This window comes from Oryzias melastigma, linkage group LG15 (genome assembly GCF_002922805.2).
Source record: "Oryzias melastigma strain HK-1 linkage group LG15, ASM292280v2, whole genome shotgun sequence".
Lineage (NCBI taxonomy): Eukaryota > Metazoa > Chordata > Actinopteri > Beloniformes > Adrianichthyidae > Oryzias > Oryzias melastigma.
Genome location: NC_050526.1, coordinates 6912067 through 6922554, shown reverse-complemented (window position 1 = coordinate 6922554; position 10488 = coordinate 6912067). Strand labels below are relative to the sequence as shown.

Sequence of the window (10488 nt, the reverse complement as noted above, 5' to 3'; positions counted from 1 at the left end):
AGTAAAAAGAAAGACACATCTGTTTAATTAATATGAACTTTAAAAGTTCCATGCTGGATGAAGCCTGTACATGCAGAGTTTCAGTGATTTCTCAGAGCTTTAATATTCTGAGTTAGTGCCTAATCCTATACTCTGACATTTGATCTCCTTTCATGACTAGCAATTAATTATCTCCAGCATTTTATACTTCAAAGTCATTTTTCTCTAAAAAAAAAATATATGGATTCCATATTGGCAATCATACCTTTCCCAGGTTCTGTGATAAAAACTGCTTCTTTGAGATCCTTGCCGAAGTATTTTTACTTAAAATGTTGTCAAGATACCAGCAGACAGCAAAAACCTGCATGGAGATGCTTCCATTTGCTAGTTATCAATTAATCAAACGGTCTTAAAGAATCATTAATCTTGCTATTATCTTCTAAAAAAACATTGTATGAATCTACAAAAATGTTTAAACTTGATTCAGTTCAACTCAATTTAGCATAAACAACTTTAACTTCCAAAAACAATCTTGTTTGTCAAGTCACTTAAACTGAACAAAAGCTAAGGTTGTATTCTGACTGGAAAAGTATTTTGGTTCAGACCAAGTCTTAAATCTTGGTCTGTATTCAGACAACCTTCAAAAAGACGTATCAGTTCAGGATCAAAGCTTGTAAATAAAACCATGTGACTAAAGATCTTTTCAGTCATTGGCCAGGAATTACAAGGGTGGGGCAAAGCAATGAAAGAAGGGTCCCTGCGCTTTGCCATCCTTGTTGAGATAGTTCATAAAAAAAAATATAAAAGTTGTTTAAATAAGCCTGCACTCATCTGGCCAAATTTAAATAAGTTGCATCATTGCTCCATGTTTGGGAGATGTAACATGTAACAAACCTATTCAGACTGAGTAAACTCAGCAAACAGGAGCTCAGTCTGATGGGAAACAGACCCAGACCACCTCAATAGATGGGTCAGAGTCCTGGACCAGGGTCTGTTTATGTATATTCAGATTAATTTGTTCCAGATTATCAAGGAAAATGAACTCTGGTTCACTTTGAGCAAACCAAATGTGCCCAGTCTGAATACACCCCAACTTCATTTCATAAATGAAACTATAACAAAAAAAATGTTGTGCCTGAGATGAGAAAAAAAAGCTCTGATCCACTGATTTGATTGATCAATAAACATTTTCTAAATCATAAGTTCAACTTGATTTATTGATCCTTTTCTATTCAGTGCTAAACTAATTTTAAACTATTTAAAACAAAGCATTGACCTTCTATTTCACATGATTTCACAATAAAAGACCATTTTTTACAGAAACCGAGTTTCTGATGCTAACACGAGGTGAAGGATTCGTCACCGTGGTAACTCAAAAAGTGTGAGGAAAGCTGGTTGTTTTCCGTTGTGCTGCATAATTTTGCCCCAGGCTAGAGCAGTGTGAATTATGTACCTGTTATTACCGACATCAACGTAAATAGTTTTGAGGCTGTAAGGCTTCTATATCATTGTGTGAGAGATAAGGTCAAAACATGACTGCAATATAGTCGGATGTTAAACAGTAAAATAAAAAAAGGAAAAACTTCTCCAAGTTTTAACTTTTATTTTTAATTAAAAATACAGATAAGCACCAATTGCAACAATCTTCAATGAGCTTTTCCCTGTGCTGCTCCTTTAGGAGGAACAATATAACAACCTGATCCACAGTCAATGGCTTGAACAACGTTTGACCTGCGCTCTGTGTACAGTATACTTAGCAATTTCATTACCCTGAACTACAGATTCCTCATAGCAGCTGTTAAGTGCAAAGTCGATTCCAGCCACCACTTGTATTAATTTCAGCTGTTTTGACAGAAGATGGGTTTCTCCTCGTTTTCCGTACAGCGTATCTTCTATAATGTAAAAAGCCTCATCCCGCTTCCCTCAGCATTCTGTAATTGCCTCATAGCTCCATCTTTTTTAATGGGCTTTCTGTCAAATACTTCATCCAATTCTATCTAGCAGGAGCTCATGCTCTTAAATAAGGCCTCCAAATGTTACAGTGTGATTTTTTTTCTTAACTAACGCACTCCGGCGCCGAGTGTGTAGAAAGGCGATAGCCGTGTTCATTTTCAAGACAATCTCAGCAGTGCACATTTGATTAATTTATTTAATTACCTCTGATTTTGTGGCATGGAGAGACGGTTTTACTTTTTTTTTCTGTAACATTTTTTTCATTTTCTTGAAAAGTAAAAAAAAAAAAAAATGTGGTTATCTTTTTACAGAAAGCACGGCTGTCAAACTCAATCGCACAGGGGGCCAAAATCCAAAACACCCCTTAGGTTGCGGGCCGAACGGGCTAAACATTTATTAAACACACTAAAAATACATTTTTAAAACTTAAAAAATGTAACTTTTGAAAATAACTATGAATAAAAACGGGCAGGAATATTATTCCAGGATAAATCAACTTAAACCTTAAATAACTTTCAATATTTTACTCTACATAACATATTCTGTCAAAATTATACAATTTAGGAAAAAGCACAAGATAATATTGGGACATTAATAACAGTAAAAAAAAATGATCTGGAGGGCCGCATATAATTACCTGGAGGGCCGAATCTGGCCCCCGGGCCTTAACTTTGACACATGGACAAAGTAAAGAAAATATTAAAAGATCATATCTGGTTCGCACTAGATAGTAAAAAAAAAAATAGAAAAAAAAAATTCTTGTTTCTTTATATATATATATATATACACACACTTTAATGTCCCTTTAGGGGTTCCGTATCGTTTTAATACTTTCTGGTTCTTAAATTATGTAGAATATTCAATGTAGAAGATTCCGAGTTTTGATTTTAGTTGTTTTTTCACAAAAGTGCAACCGACCACAACTATAGAAAAAAAGAAAAAAAATCTGGGAAAATCCAACAAAAGGTTATAACTAGAAGAGCTGACTGGATATCGGGGCTGCTGCCTCTTTAAACAAAGTCTACCAGAGTTGTGTGCACAGATAACATTGGAAAAGGTCTTAAATTTTTATCATTCCTGCAGGCTTTTTAACCACTGTGCTTCAAAGTACTGAAGTCTTATTAAAAAAAATAAAAACTTCCAAAATTGGAAAAAGAAAAGATTTTTCACGACTTCTCTTATGCAGATACTTTTTTTTGTTTTGCTTCAAGTCATTCAAATTCAGTCGACATAAATTTTGCAAATCAAGAAGTAATTTTTCCATACTTAGAATGCAAAACAAGCCCTGTGTGTGTTTGTGTGTTGGGTGAGGATGCCTGAACCTGAATGAATGATGATGAAAAATTATTGCAACGATGCTCCGTGCCGTCTCGACATGATGATTCACTTCCCCTAATGTTATTTAAAATTTGATATGGTTGATGTTGGCGCTCCGCACAAACGATTTCCTGCGTTATCTGAACGTCTCTGAGAGTGAAGCAAAGCAGAACAAAGGCGGCACTGCCGCTTGAAGCTTTTAACATTTAGCCGGAGTCATTTCAGTTTGTGTCAGATTATCTAAACACTAAAATGATAACCATCTTATTTTTAGACAACAGTGGCAGAAAAGGTAAATGTTTTTTGTATTATTTCTAACATAAATTTAGACTCCATATTCTTCGTTTAGCTCAATGACATGAGTTAAGCTTTAATATAAACAATACACCACCACAGATTCCTCTCCCTAAATAGAATCTAAGCAGTAAAAAAGATAAACAACTATCTTTATTGAAGACATAAATTCAATACATTATGAAGAAATAGAATAAACTGAAGCCAAAAATACCCTACGATTGTTAACACAATTAATTCCAGTGGACTCTGAAGTGGAGAAAAGAAGCCTTGTGCTGATTTGCAACACTTTACAGTAGTCAAGTGTTTATGCAATTGACATAAATCAGTTTTTCCTGTTGCTTTATAAAGCAGTCAAAGATTTACAGTCAAATAAAATGTGTTATTTAGGTGTTGCCTGCGACATCAACAGTGCTAAAAGGTTAAGATGCTAAGCAGCTTCTCAATGAGGAACAATTCCGACCTCTACCTGTGGGAGCAGTCAAGAGCCAAAACATGTGGAGTCAGTGAAAAAAGGTACAGGAAAATGCAGAGGAAGAAAATATTGCCACTTAAAGTAAGTTCACACTGCTTGTTACTACAGTTTCTGTTGTACCACTCACCCCGCATTCGCGAACCACATGTCACTTCCACTAAAGCATTGTACGGTCAGAGCACGTCTTCAGACGTTAACAATAATAATCTCTTAAAATGTTAATATAGCACTTAAAATGTTTATCATAATGAAAACATTCACCTTAATGTTTAAAAAAAAAAAAAAATGAAAGGAAAACGACACGTTAAGGATCAGGACCATACAATCTTGAAGAGGACTACAAATGTTTTCTTCTTCTGCTGTTTTACATGACGGCAGTTTACTCCCCAAGTCAAGAGGATACAACGCCACTTACAGAAACTATTTCCTTCTGTAATCCAAACTAACGGCAATTTCGGTTGCAGCATCCGGTGACAACTCAGTAAAACTCGCTCACTTCTCATCTTTTCCTGCTTATAACAAATGAAAAATGATCAAACAGAGAAAATGACTCTGCACTTTGTGTCCGTCACTCTTTCACGTATCATTGAGATTTTCCTTTGTCTGTAATGAAAATAATATACAATTATACAGTGTTGCATGTGGGGTGTGGGCAGTGTTTTTTATTTTGGCACTGTATTTCAGTCAAGAAAAGCTCTCGGTTGTTGAGAACAACATAAATTCTTGTGATCACTGAGTTTTACTCTTTGTAAATGACTGTTATAAAGTGGGCAAAGAGCGGAATGGCCTTGTGGTTCGCGCATGCGGGGTGAGCGGTGCAACAGGTAGAGTTCCGCAAACAGAAAATGTAGCGACACCGCTCTCAACAACTTGTATTCAAGCGGTCTCCACCCGTTCAACCAGTGTTGGAAGTTAAACCACTTAACCAATCAGAAACTCTGATTCTGTATCGATGTATGGCTACTGTAGAGCTATTGTTTTTTTAAAAAAAAAAACTTTATTTAACCAGGTAAGCTATTAAGAACATGTTATTTACAATATTGACCTGGGAAGATGTTGAACACACGTGCAACCAAGAAGCACATTGCTGCACGTATTTTAAGTGCATCTAATGCTAAATCTTGTTTTTGGTCTCACATGTTAGCCTAACCATAACCCTCCCTCCGGGTCTGTGTAACCAAGAAAATAGTTCAGCACTGGTTGCACATACGTGGAAAATGACGTGCAAATAGTCACTTTTTTTTTTAACTGTTCAAAATAATACCTATAAATCTGTCTCATTCAGTTTTATGTTTTTGTCAATAAATGTTTTTTTTTTTTTTTTTTTTCATAAAATAAAGACACTAGAGGAGCACCAAAGTCATAGAGAACCCTTTTGGTGATTTCATAAATCCCAGTTATGCCAAGTAGAACACTAGTATGTTGTTATTTTTGCTCATTTGTTTTATATATATATATATATATATATATATATATATATATATATATATATATATATATTTCAGAGTTGGTTAACAAATAATTCTGTAATCCACGTCTTATTAATGTTTTTTTTCCCCCTAAGGGGTTAAAGCGGCAACAATGAACGAGGGTGTTAATGAATAATGTGTGTTGTGTGTGTTGAATAAACAAAGAGGGAGAGAGTAACAGAACAGAACTCGCACACCGTGGACTGAACTGCATCTGCGTTTCCACAAAGCCCATCTGGACATCCATTTAAAGTTTGTAAGAGGTGCCAACAAATAGACAGTATAGTAAATGTAGTATATAGAGTAAGCAAGCTGCGAAGATTCCTGGCATCACTTTACTATCGGAAATTAGCACTTGCACGTTTATGTTGATAGAATGAATCATTTTAAGCTCTGCTTGCAGGACATAAAGCTGTGACATATAATACCAGTTCTGAAGGACATTTACAAATCTAGAGTTTTAACATGAACCTCTGTGATCATCAAAAGGTCCTCTGTACATACTGAGACAGAAATGTTTGACCTTCTGTCTTTAGGGAAACTATACCACACCATTAAATGTGCTTTTTTTTTATTAATGCATCTGTTCATGCTAGAAGTTTCACCTCACAAGCTGTGGTGACTTAAATAATACACTTTTTAACACTCTGTAGGCATCCTGTTTTAATTAACTCTTTTACTACTATTCATTTACAGAATTTTTGTCGTTTCTTGTAGGGGTGTCAAATTATCTCGTTAATTGCGATTAATTACTTGCAGACAAATTGGCAGGGTTTTTTTTTTTTTTTCGTTAATTTCATTTTTAATCTATAGCTATTGTCGTGTTCTCAAACACACACACAAAAAAATAAAATAAAAAAAAATAAAAAAACATAGGTCCAACTGTTTATTTGCATGAACATTTTATGTGAACTTGGATGAAAACAAATCTTACGTTGCTCCCAGAGCCCATCTTGGTGTCTATGTACTGCTGTGAACGGGGCATGCGACAAATTGCAGCTGTGACGTCATCAATGTGCGACTTTTTCTTTTCTTCAAAGAACTAACGCAAACACACCCAAAGCTCTAAAGAGCGGCCAAATTGGTCATCCTCTAGAGTCCTGTTAGGGTATTAATAAGAAGTTTGTGGTCAAATTTGTTTGGATAGCTAAGGAAAGAGTGTCCTATTGTTTATATGTGTTAAATTTGAGCATTCTGGACCCAATGTTTTGTTTTTTGTCATTTTTGTTTTGTTTTAATTGCTTGATATTGAAAAAAAACATTCCCTGTTGCTGATTTTTTAGTTATAATTTGATCGTTTGTGCCACAATGTCATTAATTTACATGAAAATGCCTCAAAATTATTTTTTTGCAGGGAATATTAGGTTAAAAATATTTGGATGAAAGTTAATTAGATTAATTAATTACAGATTAATTAATTGTAATCACACACACAAAAAAAAAAAAATAACCATAAAATTGACAACCCATTTTTAGCATATGTCCAGGTTGCATCACCAAAAGTTGCCCTTGGCCCTTTGGGTTCACGGGTTTGCTGGAGCCTATCCTAGCTACTTTTGGCTCAAGATGGGTTGCACCTTGGACATGTTGCAAGTCTAAAGCAGGACATTTGTGGGTATCGTCTGTTTAAATGGCGTCAATGCACTAGAGTTCTTTGCAACCGTCGTCCATAATGGTTCTTATACTACAAAAGTATCCCATTATTGATAAATCTTTTAGATTTTCCTTTAACTTCACTCTGCAAAAGCATCACTAAGATTTAATTAATTTTCATTGTGGAGTTTCAGTTCAGTCCACAACCCAGAGTTCATCCATTTTTCTTTTTTTCCATAAAGTATCAGGCAACCAAAAAAAAGTGTATAATTTGTATGTAAAACCAAAGCAAATCAAAAAATGACAACAAAAGGAACACAATTAAGTTGGAGCTTCATCCTTAGCAGCATCCTTGTGCAAAATGCATTTTGTGAAAAAAAATAAATGACAATTTCCAGGGATGTTTAGATGGTATTTTATGAGGAGAGCGCATTAACTCAAATATTAATTTATCAGTGTAAATGGACACCAACTAAGCTTTATAATTTAAGAAATAAAGCAAATTATTTATGTGGACACAATCTTCTTTCTCCTAGTTTTGTGACTTGTAATAAAGGCAAAGTCTGACTAATATTTAACCTTTATTTAGAATGACATCTAGAAACAGTTTTGGAAATATCACGACATTTCCTAAAAGTACACTGGCAGCTCTGTGTGTCTGTGCCGTTTCAAATCAGACTCGGTAACATTTCTGCTTTTCTCCTGTAATTGAGCTGCTCGCTGATCTTTTCCCCTCGGCATCGCCGTGGTGAGCAGAATGTCAAAATTACACACATAATTAAATTCACCGGCTTCGTACAAAAATATTGCACCTTTTTTTTTTTTCTCCCCGCTCTCTTTTCTTTTGCTCAAGTGACCAGTCTGTTGGTCTTACCAGTAGAATCTGTTGGGGACGACGTCATCGTGGACAAACTGCCATCTCCTCCCAAACTCAACGGACACATAAAGCTGAAAAACGAGAGTGCACTCATATGATAGACGGTTTAGAAAGTTAGATTTAAAAAAATAAATTAATAGTAATGAAATCATCAGGTTGATTGCAAAAAAAAAAAAAAATCAATCAGTTAAAAATCTATAAGGTTGGTTTTTTTGCAAGTATTTTGATTTTTTCACGTTTTCTGACCATTCTCTAAACCCTAGATGGTTGTGTATGAAAATCCCAGCAGATCAGTAGTTTCTAAAATACTCAACAATCATGGCATGTTCAAAGTCACTTCAATCCCCTTTTTTTCCCATACTGATGCTTGGTTTGAATTTCAGCAGATCGTATTGATAATATCTACAAGCCTAAATGAATCGAGTTGCTGTCCTGTGATTGGCTCATTTTATATTAGTGTTAACAAACAGTGTGTCTAATAAAATGGCCAGCAAGTGTAGTTGAGATACTGCACAGTAAGTTGCTGATAAAATAGCCCAGATTTAATTTTATTTAGATTTTCTAAAGTATAGGGATGATTTTAGTTGTGAATTTTCTCATCTTACTGAGAGATCGAGCACAAATGTAAACATTTACATTTATGTGGTGACTAACTAACTTTTACTCGCCAAAGAGTGAAAATACTCGCAACTGGCGAGTACCAATTTCGGGCCCTTCAAAATAAAAGTCTATTGCGATAGACTCATTCTTCTATCGAGAAAAAGGTCTATCAGGATATTTATTGTTACCATTTTATTGCCCTGCCCTACATTAAAGCAACAATTTTTTCAAAGTATCTGTATTTTAGCTCCACTTTGTCTATTTGTGGACCTCTTACTGCAGCCCTAATGTCCAAACCTGCAGCCCTAAAAGAAAATAGCCTTTTAAATGCAAGCTAAGAAAGCTTGAGTCTGTTCTGCTGAGTAAAGCAGACAGTGCTCAGTAATGGAGAGTATATGTGTTCGTGCTCAGTTATCTGTGTGCAGGGGAGGTATCTCCTTGTTTTTGTTCTCTTAACCCGTCTAGAGTAAATCCATTCAAGGTTGTCTGGAGCAGGACCTCACAGCTCATTCAGGGGGGCAGAAGTCCTGCTCCTGCGGTGGAAGCTGCTGCCAAACTGCAACTGTTTGCATTCATTTGGTGAAGGCAGCTTCTCTTTACCAAAATGAACACTTTCGACTACAACGATAGCAGACGTTTTGTATTCATGACCACGATCAGGCAGAAAACGAACAAACAAACCCATGCTCTATACTGCAATGTCAAAAACATGCTTTTTTTTTTCCTTTTAAGGGTTTGTATACATTTTAATCTGGCACCATAACACACCCACGCGTTACCTTTTGGTCGTGGCTGTAAGCCAAGATCCAGTCCTCCTGCTCGGGGTGAAAAAGCAGGCTGAGGATATCAAAGGTTAGGCCGTGTTTCTGATAGGTCGCCCCCTCGTCGAGGCTAATGAGCAGGCTGCTCTCTACCTCTGGGTCAGTCAGTAACATTATCTTAGACAAGAAAAAGAAAGGGAATCAGCAGCCCACCATGACAGCCTCCATTCAACAGGGCTTAAGTGTGTGCTCATTCAATCTGCAGCTTGGAATAGATGCTGGCTCCAGCAGGACCGCTTTGTGGTGAACATGAAAATCTGCTGACAGATGTATTCAGAGCCTGCGGAATTCTTCAGAAAAAAAAAAAAAAAAAAAAGCCACTCAACTTACCTTCCTTTTGTTGTTTGGACTCACGTACAAGTAGCTCAGAATGGTTTTACTCCCGACTTTCTCATTAAGGTTTTCATATGTGGTCCCATAATCAGTTGACCTAAGATTCAATTGTTAAAATGAATGGAGAGAAAAACACAAGAAAACCTTGATAGTTCAGAAGCTAATGGTGCCATTAAGCATGTGAGGCAAGCAGAAAATTGCAACAGCACAAAGTCTTAAAGCAATTTGATAGATGAATGGAAATGTTTTTAATTATCAAAAATATCTTGTATAATACTTCATTTATTAGTCTGGAGCTGTTGTACACATCCTACTGTATTGTTAATGCAAATTAAATGTGAACTAGGAGTTGAAATGTTTAAATATTTTGATGATATTTAAGAGCTTTCTTGTCTGCATATGATGTCAAAATATTTTGACTAATCGCTATTTAGATTATTGAATGCATTTTTAATTCAGGTAACATTTTATTGAGGAAATACTATACAGTATTTTATATCCAAATCATCTGACTATCAACGCTGTTAATGTGTCTAAACTTGAATATCTCCCAACCTCTGTATAATATGGAATTAACTTCTTATGGTATCTATAGAGGTCATTTGGAGACTTCTAATGACACAAAATTAAAGGGGTGGGGCTATGGGAATTGTAGTTTTTGATGGATTAAAAAAAAAATACAAGTTACCATCTCTAGTAGCTGGGATAGTATATATATTTTAAAGGAAATAAATATGGAAATAAAAAAAAACATTAATGCTTACAGCGTAAACCACA

General features: G+C 35.5%; 1 protein-coding gene across 4 annotated transcripts in view; it reads right to left on the bottom strand.

The window, feature by feature from the left end:
• LOC112161501 (VPS10 domain-containing receptor SorCS1) overlaps positions 1-10488 on the bottom strand; it is a 92416-nt gene that overhangs the window by 34213 nt on the left and 47715 nt on the right. For all 4 annotated transcript variants that reach the window (XM_024296662.2, XM_024296663.2, XM_036215685.1 and 1 more), the window contains 3 exons: positions 9709-9808; positions 9337-9495; positions 7955-8028 (listed from right to left, as the gene is read on the bottom strand). In XM_024296662.2, coding sequence (XP_024152430.1) covers positions 7955-8028; positions 9337-9495; positions 9709-9808 — 333 coding nt within the window. The remainder of the gene's footprint in view (positions 1-7954; positions 8029-9336; positions 9496-9708; positions 9809-10488) is intronic.